This window comes from Osmerus mordax, chromosome 22 (assembly GCF_038355195.1).
Source record: "Osmerus mordax isolate fOsmMor3 chromosome 22, fOsmMor3.pri, whole genome shotgun sequence".
In the NCBI taxonomy this organism is placed as follows: Eukaryota; Metazoa; Chordata; class Actinopteri; order Osmeriformes; family Osmeridae; genus Osmerus; species Osmerus mordax.
Window position 1 is genome coordinate 4,987,314 of NC_090071.1, and position 10,560 is coordinate 4,997,873.

Below are 10,560 nucleotides of genomic sequence, written 5' to 3' on the forward strand. Positions count from 1 at the left end.
CAATGCAAGTCAGTAAATCCCCTGTCTATGTGTCTGGGTGATATTCACTTAGCCAATCTCTGAGGATTATATCAGCCCGTGATGTGACAGGTTCGGGGTATGTGTGTCGTCTAATCCTTCTTCACAACATCAGTAACAGATAGGGTGAATTAGGTGTGTGTGTGTCGAATCTAATCCTTTTTCACAACATCAGTGACTAGATGTATGTGTGTATTGCGTTTCTCTTCAGTCAGGCATGTGGTCAGACTCCTGTTCTTATGGAGGGTAGTTAGTGGGTATTTACAGTCATGATCGCTCTTGTAAATTTTTTATTCATTTCACATTTGTCTCTAAATATTGATGTTTTTTTGGACGACAGCATAGAATCAGTGTCCCCTTTCCATCTCTACCCTCTCCCTTTTTACTTTCTCCTTCCCCCCCCCTCCTTCGTGCTGAGAGACTGTGTGTGCTGTAAAGATTTAATCTAGCGTGGGTAACCCAAGGCTTGTAGAGATGTCTAACTCTTCCTCCCTCTTCTCTCCCTGTGCCTCTACCTCTCCCCCACCCCCTTCCTCCCGTCTCTCGTTCTCTCTCTGTCCCTCTAGCCGTTCCACCCCATGGTGAACCTCCAGTGTTCGGAGGACCTGCGTATGTTCCTGTGTGCCCTGTATGCCCCTGTGTGTACAGAGTACGGCCGCGTGTCTCTGCCCTGCCGGGCGCTGTGCCAGCGCGCCAAGAGGGACTGCCATAAGCTCATGGACATGTTTGGGGTCAGCTGGCCTGACGAGATGGACTGCAGCAGGTCTGACCCCTCACCAATACACCCAGACACGGAACCCTGACTGATCTCTTTGGTTTCTTGCGGTAGAATGTGTAAGAGAGGGTAGTGGTTTGATCCCCCACTTGCCCTCTTATTACCCTGACTATCTGCCTCTCTCTCTCCTTCTTCTCCCCCCCACTCTCCCCAGGTTCCCAGACTGTGATGAGCCTTACCCCAGGGAAGTGGACCTCCAGACCCAGCCAGACCCCACAGACCAGTCTTCTCTGGAGGTCCAGCGAGACTATGGCTTCTGGTGCCCCCGTGAGCTCAAGATCCAGCCCGACTTGGGCTACTCCTTCCTGGGCACGTCCGACTGCTCGCCGCCCTGCCCCAGCATGTACTTCCAGCGCCAGGAGCTGGCCTTCGCACGCTACTTCGTAGGCGTGGTCTCCATCGTGTGTCTCTCGGCAACCCTCTTCACCTTCCTCACCTTCCTCATCGACGTCACCAGGTTCCGCTACCCGGAGCGGCCGATCATCTTCTATGCCGTCTGCTACATGATGGTGTCACTGGCGTTCTTCCTGGGCTTCCTATTGGAGGACAAGGTGGCGTGCAACGCTGCGAGCCCTGCGGAGTACCGTGCGGCCACCATCACCCAGGGGTCACACAACAAGGTGAGACCCGTCAGTCACTTACTATTGACCTGGTGGTTTATTTCTAATGATTGATAGAGGATTGTCTCTGTTATGAAGTTACGTGTTATGTGCGCTCCCTGCTTTCCCGTCTCGAAATAAAACTGAAAGGGACCCCAAAAATCCTCATTTTTCTATAACTCTGACTAACGTCGTCCCCCTCTCCTCTCAGATGTGCACGCTGCTCTTCATGGTGCTCTACTTCTTCACCATGGCGGGCAGCGTGTGGTGGGTCATCCTCACCGTCACCTGGTTCCTGGCCGCCGTGCCCAAGTGGGGCAGCGAGGCCATCGAGAAGAAGGCCCTCCTGTTCCACGCCTGTGCCTGGGGCCTGCCGGGCACGCTCACCGTCACGCTCCTCGCCATGAACAAGATCGAGGGCGACGCCCTCGCCGGCGTGTGCTTCGTGGGCCTCTATGACATCACCACACTGCGATGGTTCGTGCTGGCGCCGCTCTGCCTGGACGTGGCGGTGGGTCTGCCCGCTTATCTACCAGTCCATCGTTGTTTACTGATCCATGTGGGGCCGTTTGACATGAGGAGGGGAGCGGTGGGGTTATCGTTTACAAACTAATCTGTGGCGTGTGTGTGTGTGTGTGTGCCCCTCTGTGTGTCCAGGTGGGCGTGTCTCTGCTGTTGGCGGGCATCGTGGCGCTGAACCGTGTGCGTATGGAGATCCCCCTGGAGAAGGAGAACCAGGAGAAGCTGGTCAAGTTCATGATCCGCATCGGGGTGTTCTCCGTGCTCTACCTGGTGCCCCTGCTGACCGTGCTGGCCTGCTACCTGTACGAGCACAGCTACCGGCCCGTCTGGGAGACCACCTGGGTCCAGGAGCGCTGCAGAGACTACCACATCCCCTGCCCGTTCCAGGTCATATACCGCTCCACAGGTTTCAGTCGTTTCCCCACCACTGAGCTTCCCTGCAACGTTTTGCTCAGCTTCTCTCTCTATTGTGGCACTTGCCTCTCGATAGGCTTTCTGCTTGTAGCGCTCAGTTGCAGTGGGCAAAGGGGAGTCACGTGTCATAGCAACCCACACCCTCTCTCTCTCGCCTTTGCAAGTTCACTCTTATACACGCACACCTTCTACCAGAGGGTAATGTTTCTGTGCCCTGATGCTGAGGATAAGGTTACCCCTCTCCTCCCACCCTCGTCAGGGATAATTTGTAGTCCTCCCTCAATTATTAAGCACCTGGAAAGAGAGAGTGGGTGTATGCAGGATGAGTGTGAGCATGTGTTGGGGGAAGGGAAGAGGGAGTATGCATCATTGCGTCTAGATCTGGCTTTCTCTCATTTCTCACTGCCTCCTCTCTCTCAATCAGAAAACATCCTATTGTAACCCCCCCCCCCCCCCTCTCTCCCCCTCTCTCTCTCAGGGCTTGTTCAGTCACGCTCAGCTGCCTGTATTGTATGCTGTCTTTGTAACATTTATGGAGTGTGTGTGTGTGGTGAGATAGGGTATTTTTATTTAATTTAGTACCATGCATTACATTAACGAACCAAGTAAAACATCTGTGCTTTCTCCAGTGTATGACAGGCCTGTCAACACTGGCCTGTCCAAGAGGAAACTGGATTAGTATGAGATATAAGCGCAGCAGGTGCACGTACTGGCCGTGTGTGTGTGTTTCTTCGGAGACTCCTTGTGTGTGATTGAGGAATTTTCAATTATGCTGTCCGCCATCTGATCGGTCATTCCTGTGGAGGGCTATGTGTGTGTGTGTGTGTGTGTGTGTGTGTGTGTGTGTGTGTGTGTGCGCGCGCCTACGTAAGAATGCACAGCTTAATTGGTGTCCATTGTTTAGGCTGGCAGAGGAGAGCAGAACAAAGACTTGTCTGTGACTAGTCAGCTGTGCTATTAGAGGTCCCCACTCTCTCACACACACACACACTTTTGCAGACACTGTTAACCCCTTCCAGGTGGAGGAGAACAGGCTAGCTGCTCTTCATCTCTGTAGGAGTTGAATCTGTCTGTCTTTCTCTCTGACTCACTCATCACTCTCCCTCCTGCCCTCCCTACCTCGCTCCTCCCCCCTCCCCCAACAGGTGGAGCAGACCAGCAGACCAGACCTGGTGTTGTTCATGATCAAGTACCTGATGCTGTTGGTGGTGGGCATCCCCTCAGTGTTCTGGGTGGGCAGCAAGAAGACCTGCTTCGAGTGGGCCAGCTTCCTCCAAGGACGCAGACGCAAAGAGTAAGTAGAGAGGGTGTATGTGTGTATTTTTGTATGAGAGAGGGACTGTGTGTGTGTGTGTGTGTGTGTGTGTGTGTCGGGAGAGAAAGTGTGTGTGTTTTACAGTTGCTCAATTTACGATATTGTAGTAAGTGGAATTCTACATTTTGTATTCTGCATTTTGAGCCAACAGTAACAGTTGTTAGTCATAACTGAATTTCCCCAGACACACACACATCCCATAACCCTGTCTCCATGGTGATTAGGCTATTTTCTGCGCCCATGTTCTCCCACCCTCAATAACAGAACATTAACCCCTTCCTCCCCCTCCACTCCTCCCTTCCCTCCACTCCCTCTCCTCCATCTGTCCATCCACTCCCTCCGTCTCGCCTACCCCTCCACCTTCCCTTTCTCCCTGCCTCCCTCCGCCCGTTCCTCCCTCCCCTGCCTCACCCCACCCGTACGACTCTCCCTTCCCTCCTTCCACTTCCGCACCCCTCCCCCCCTCTCCCTTCCTTCCTCCCTCCCTGCCCCCCCCCGTGTGTGTCCCCTCTCCCCCGTCCTCCCCCAGTAGTGGTGTGAATGAGAGCAGGCAGGTGCTGCAGGAGCCGGACTTTGCCCAGTCGCTGCTCAGGGACCCCCACACCCCCATCATCAGGAAGTCCAGGGGAACCTCCACACAGGTGAGACAGAAATGACTGACCTCAAACTGACTGGATGGGTGACAGCTGGTTAGACTGTCACAGGCTCTCATCTAGCCATGTTATCCTAAAGCAGATTTACTGAACTGGATTAAATCATGAAGAAGAAGCAGACTAGATGGTGTTCTCCCCTCCTCCCTCTTCTTGTTTCTACTCCTCACTCCACTTCTCCTCCCCCCAGGGAACCTCCACCCATGCCTCCTCCACTCACCTGGCCATCCTTGATGAGCCTGACGACCCAGGCCCTGCTCCTAGCGACCGTGGGCCTTACCACGCCCCCACCTCCCGCAGTAAGGCGGGCAGCCTGCACAGCAAGAGCAGTTACCATGGCAGCCTGCATCGCTCCCGAGACGGACGGTACGGAGGGGAGACAGAGGGGGATTGAAGGAGGGGGGGGGGGGGGAGAGACCAGGGTATAGTTGGTGTATACCTGTATAAAGAGAACACTGCCAAGTTAGATGACCATTTTCTTTTCTTCCCCTGTTCTCTCCTTCCCCCTCTTCTCCCTACTAACCTCTTAATCCAGACACACCTCTGGTTACCGTGGCGCAGAGGAGCGCCCCTCCCTCCATGGCAGCATGCCCCGCCTTGACCACCCACTGTCCACTCACAGCAGCGTGCACCGCCTTGACAGCCAATCACGGCACAGCAGCCAGAGAGACCTTTCCCTGGCACCACCCACCCTCATCATTCACGGGACGGGCGGCGGTGGCGCTGACGACGGAGCCAGTGCATAGGATCAAAAGCAGGAAGCTGATGCGCCGTTTGACAGGAAGTTGTCATGGACATACAGGCTCCTCTTCCCCAGAAGGGATGGACGCAACACCTCGTTGTTCGTTTTCTCTCTGACCACCAGTGACTTCCTTCCTGGACAGGAAGTATAAGCCCAACCCTTGCCCTGATGCTAACGGTTGGTGCAGACCGCTCGGAGCTGGGACCAGACACTCACAATTCGCTGTGTCTGTGGTTCTCATGGAAGTTCAACAGTATATATGTTCATCTCTATGAATATTTTCATAAATCTCTGAATGTTTCATGAATATCTCTGATGCTAGACCTCTGTGAACTGACCAGTCCTGTACTAAATATTTCACTTTGTTTCATACTGTGAAGACATTCTGTGCAAACTACTGGAAGAGCTACTGTACTATGTGTGAATACTGGCGTATGAGTGTCCGTACTTGCAGTGTACTGACGTGCTTGTACGTTAGAAAGCTTATGATGCATCACTCCACTGCCCCCTAGTGGACAAAGACGAGGGATGTGAAAGAGAAATTAGTAGAAAGGGATTAGAGGGGAGAAAATAGGTTGTTTTAGGGCGTTGAGATATTTAAGGATGGGATAGAGAGCTTGTGTTTATGCTACTGACGGAGTTATGTATTTTTAAACAGTATGAATTTGAGTGGGGGGGATCACGTAAGATTTACATTTGTAACGATTCAAAGGGAAATTAAGAGATCTTAAATGTTTCTCTTCTCTTTCTGTATCTGGTTCTCCCTCTGTAACACTGGACCTATGTGGGTGTGGTTTGCCTCCTCTCAGCCTACCTCACCCTGCACCTTCAGCCTTCATCCTAGCCTACCGGACCTTTAAGCCCTGCTACTGCCTGTGGAACCCCCTCTCACATGCACACCACCCCAGCCTTCTGATCCTAGAAACTCACACCATCTCTTGTCCCCACACACACCTCCACCTGCCTATAAACCCACACCACCTGTGCCAGCCTGTCTGTCAACGTACCCGTCTCTCTGCCTCACAAGCTTACAGGTACCTTCTACACCTCAGTCTCACCTGCTGCCTGCCTCTACACACTGCTGCTGCTAAGAGTGTGTGTGTGTGTGAGGGAGTCCCAACACTGTAAATGTACTACTGAGCACTCCTTTTCTGAAAGGTGCCAAACACTTTACCCATGGTGCTTTGCTGCAGAGTTCCACTGGAACCATCCCGGACTGAGTGGATCCACAGATGCTGCTGTCTGCTGAGGGTGGAGTTCCCCCTTCCTGCTCTGCTCCTGGGGTGGCACTCCTCCTCACCCCTCTGTCCTTCAGCCCTCCAGAGCCCTGACATCAGGAGGATCAAGATTATGATCTTGTCCACTGGAATGGGATCAGATTCTGAGCCTGTAGTCACTTCAAAAACATGTAATTTGAGTCCTTTCAAGTCATTTCAAATGCTTTCGTTCCAAAAGGATACCCTGCTCCCACCTATCCAGAACGCTAACCACAGGCCTCTGTGCCCTGCTCTGGCTAACTGAAAAAACACACCGGGAAAAACGACTGTATTACATCACCTCATACTCTGTACCTCCTGTGGATGACTCAGACCATTAGAACTGACCAATGAATGACGCAATGTCATTGTTATCAAGTATCTATCTTTTAATGGTCGCCCCTCATGCCGCCTGCTTGGAGTCCATGCACTCTACCCAGGAAGAAGGCTTCAGACAGCACTTTATATCCACGGTTACCCATTTGAATGTGTACAGATGTCTTATTGAATTGTGGAGTATGATGATGATTAAATAAATCTCTTTGTAATAAAAAGGTACCTTCATAGTGTTGTAAGTTGCACTCAAGATACTCCACTCCTGTTAGGCATCTCACACTGGTAAATGACATGTTTGCTCAGGCACATCACAACCTTTTCTTAATCCACTGAAACTGCTGTGGCAATTTCACAGCTGTGATAGCTGGATTTAATGTGCAAATAAGCCCTCTTGTTCCTGTCACATGGTACGGCCCTTCCTGTCATGTTATTGTTCTTGCACACAGGCACCAATGCACACTTGACTAGACTTCCCAGAAGCCAACAGGCTGCAAAGAACTACAATTCCACAGAAGGCAAAAGGCAAGCTAACAAACTACATGTCTGAGTTTGAGTGGAAAACTACTGTCCTAAACCATACCATTCTGTATACTCACCTCAAGCCCCAGCTGTTGGCCCTTTAACCCAGTAGGCCCTGGTGGTAGTTTGTGGCATCACAGGCAAGGTCAATCTTTAGAGCTCAGCCCTGGTGCTGTGGATTGAGACCAGACAATGTTTAATTTAGGAGATCTGGATGTGTATTTTCTTTAGTGCTGGTGCTTAATCTCATACTGTTGGTAACAACCAAGTTACATGACATAATGGAAATATAATATTACATGGTGTAACAATCGAAATATGTGTACTATTGCTGTTTTTATACAGTAACATTTTATTTCCCATCTACAAATTTACATTATATATCCATTATTATTTTGTGTATCCAACATTGTATAAAACTGCTCTCTTCCTAAATTCCTGAATTGTGCTATTAGAAGAAGTATTAGCAGCACCAAGTACAGGTCCGAAGTAAGGTCGTTTTAATCGTATTTTATTTGAAATAAGATTACATTTTACATTCTAGGTGTGAGTGTGTGGGTGGGCCACCTCCTGATGTGAAATCTCTACCCAGTACAACACACACACTGTTAATGACATGATTACAGGGTTTGGTGGTATGCCTACCATAGTTTTGTCAACAGCCCTTTCCTGCATGTTATCTGTGTGTGCTTATGCACGCATTTAAAATGTGGATGTGTGTGTGTATGTATGTGAGGGCGTGTATTTGTGTGTGTGTGTTTCACAATGCACTCATAAATACTTGTAAATGTGAATGTGTGTGTTCTGCAGCTTGCAATACACACTCGACTCTCCAACTGGAGGACGCAGCTGTGGGTGTTTGTACTAAAAACTGCTCTGGCTTGTTCCTGCAATAGAAACACACTATCAGGCCTGCATGAAGAGCCCTCCAATCCACATCCTTCAGCACACACACGCAGTGAGAGATGCCACTGTCAGCTGACTAATCTCTCCCTAGGGACCAGAGAGAAGAGCCAAGATCTCAATACACATGTGTCTGTTTGACCAGCACCACCGTGGGCTGAGAAAGGCCCATTTAGACAGCAGATGTCAACACTGTACCTCAATACAGACAGGACTTCCAGACACTAACTAAATAATTATTCACCTGCTCATGAATTAAGTCTCTCTCATTATATACATTTTTGCCTGTACTTTGCCAAATACTTAAGTAAAAAATAGACACAATAGACTATTCTATGCGTGCACACACCTATTTTCAGTCTGTCTTCCTCACACACTAATACCTCACTGCATCAAGCACTTTTATCCAATTAGACTAATATTAGATTAGCAAACTGGAAAAAAACTGACCAGTAGCCTAACTTAATTGCCATGGAGCCTTCCCCTAACCTAGTAGGCTAAAATGAAAAGCGCAATTAGGCAGTAGCGTACAAGGTCCCGACGAAACATTGATACCTCTTTGATATGAGAACAGAGGGGATTAGCGCGTAATTAATTGTTTTCATTAATCACCTTTACAAACCGATGTGTCTAATCCATCGGCATTCTCAAGTGAGAACAATAAAAGTTTACCTTTCAACAACACGTCTCACTGGTACTTTCTGGGATCTGCATGTAAAGAGGTTGGTAAGGGTTGGTTTTAATGTCCATGAGTAAAGACCTATACTTGCATCAACCCATAAATGGCGCGCGGTGTTTGAAGTGCCACCTTTGCGTCCTCTGTGATGTCTGCCCCCGCCCTACCGCGGTGTATGGACTGTCTGTCAGTATATGACTATGTATAAAAGGACTCTGAGCTGAGTTAACTTTTACCAGGCTCCTGTATTGTGTCGTTGTTGTGCCGGTACTTAATTTCTAAGAAACCTCCGCACTTCACTCTTCACCGCCGCTGGATTTCCTCTACTCGGTATTCTCCTATATAATGGATTGTATTATGATTCATCTGCTGATCGCCTGCGCTATGATTACTCTGACTCAGGGCTTCAGCCAGGGATACCTACAACAGGCCATGCTGGAGAAACTGGGCCTGAAGGAATTCCCGAAGATCCACAAGAGGGACCTGGATACATTAGTGGTTCCAACACACCTCCGAAACAAGTACTTATCCATGCTGAAGATGCATCACAATCGGAGGCGCAGGTCCCTGCCAAGCCTAGCCGGAATACTGAAGGGCATCCCGGGAAACTCAGGTGAACACCGACAAAATGGAAAACTGTAGATAAAAGTTTCGCCTATATTTGGTTTAAATTAAGTGATAGCCTTAGGCCTATATGCGTAACTTTTGTGTAGCCCTAATGCCATCCTCAGCATCCAAAATGCTCCATGCCAACTTTGAGACTAACGGGTCCTCCCGATTCTTTTCGTAGATATCTCTGGGGAAATCGTCTATTCAGACGCGACCAGGCAGCGCCTCGTCTTCGACATGACCGCTAGGATCCCTGCTAACAGCGAAGTGACCATGGCCGAACTCAAACTCTTTAAGACCGCCCTTCGCAAACTGTCTGTGGCCGAGAGAAAGAGCCGGTCGGTCAATAACGCACGGGTCAGCGTGCATTGGGTCGAGGTTCAGGCAGACGGATCCAACCGAACATCGCTGGTAGATTCAAGGTGAGAATCGTACTGTGAAGCCCATCATTAGATATCAGACTGTAACCTAAATGACACTTAACAACAATAGATATATGCATGCACTTTCTTATTAAAATAAAACCAAATTTTGCCGGGATATTTCTTGCAGGCTAGTTCCGATTCACAAGGCTGGGTGGCAGAGTTTTGACGTCACCCAGGCGGTGCAATACTGGTCAAAAGGCTCGCGTGACACCCCGTTGCACCTGGAGCTGTGGATTGAGGGCGAGAGACCGGGCAGTTACGCCGCGGAGATGGCCAGGAGTGTGCGCTTCACCACGCATGGGGGTTTGGATGGCAAAAAGGGAAACCCGGAGCTACTTCTTTTCACTCTCAACCTGGAAGAATACGGGTACGAGGCCTAATCAATTTGCGTGTTTTTGATACGTTTTTGGCTTTTGCAGCAATTGACCAGATAAAACTGCTAAAAATCCGGCTAATCCTCTTCCCTTTCCTCCACCCAGGTCTCGCGGAGATTGCGCATCATCAAAAAACAACGGAATGTGCTGCAGGGAAGAACATTTCGTGAATTTCCGCGAACTCACTTGGACGGAATTCTGGATTATCGAACCAGCGGGATACCAAGGCTTCCGGTGTTCCGGAGGATGCAAGCAACCCAAGCGTTACTATGGCTACGGGGAGAGGAGGTGCGCGGTGACGGAGAGTGCGCCATTGCCCATCATGTACCTGGTGAAAAAGGGAGATTACACCGAAATTGAGGTGGCCGAATTTCCCAACATGATAGTGGAAAAATGCGGGTGTACAATGGACAATGAATATACCTAG

The 10,560-nt window shown here is 49.8% G+C and overlaps 2 protein-coding genes across 2 annotated transcripts; both read left to right on the plus strand.

Moving 5' to 3' along the window:
* The first annotated feature begins 584 nt into the window (after positions 1-584).
* Positions 585-5,281, plus strand: LOC136966186 (frizzled-3-like). Its single transcript, XM_067260628.1, has 8 exons — positions 585-781; positions 948-1,413; positions 1,604-1,903; positions 2,050-2,301; positions 3,474-3,622; positions 4,173-4,284; positions 4,484-4,659; positions 4,829-5,281. The coding sequence occupies exons 1-8, from the start codon at positions 597-599 to the stop codon at positions 5,037-5,039; spliced, it is 1,851 nt and encodes a 616-aa protein (XP_067116729.1). The 5' UTR covers positions 585-596; the 3' UTR covers positions 5,040-5,281.
* A 3,789-nt stretch (positions 5,282-9,070) lies between these two features.
* Positions 9,071-10,560, plus strand: LOC136966464 (left-right determination factor 1-like). The gene is made up of 4 exons (XM_067260970.1): positions 9,071-9,338; positions 9,516-9,756; positions 9,887-10,126; positions 10,239-10,560. The coding sequence occupies exons 1-4, from the start codon at positions 9,071-9,073 to the stop codon at positions 10,558-10,560; spliced, it is 1,071 nt and encodes a 356-aa protein (XP_067117071.1).

What these genes read in the sequence shown, in the direction of transcription:
- LOC136966186 (XM_067260628.1), top strand. Translation starts at nt 597, where the DNA reads ATGGTGAACCTCCAGTGTTCGGAGGACCTGCGTATGTTCCTGTGTGCC. An exon ending in GACGAGATGGACTGCAGCAG is followed by an intron (nt 782 to 947) that starts GTCTGACCCCTC and finishes CACTCTCCCCAG; the next exon opens with GTTCCCAGACTGTGATGAGC. An exon ending in ACATCCCCTGCCCGTTCCAG is followed by an intron (nt 2,302 to 3,473) that starts GTCATATACCGC and finishes CTCCCCCAACAG; the next exon opens with GTGGAGCAGACCAGCAGACC.
- LOC136966464 (XM_067260970.1), top strand. Translation starts at nt 9,071, where the DNA reads ATGGATTGTATTATGATTCATCTGCTGATCGCCTGCGCTATGATTACT. An exon ending in ACATCGCTGGTAGATTCAAG is followed by an intron (nt 9,757 to 9,886) that starts GTGAGAATCGTA and finishes TATTTCTTGCAG; the next exon opens with GCTAGTTCCGATTCACAAGG. An exon ending in CTCAACCTGGAAGAATACGG is followed by an intron (nt 10,127 to 10,238) that starts GTACGAGGCCTA and finishes TCCTCCACCCAG; the next exon opens with GTCTCGCGGAGATTGCGCAT.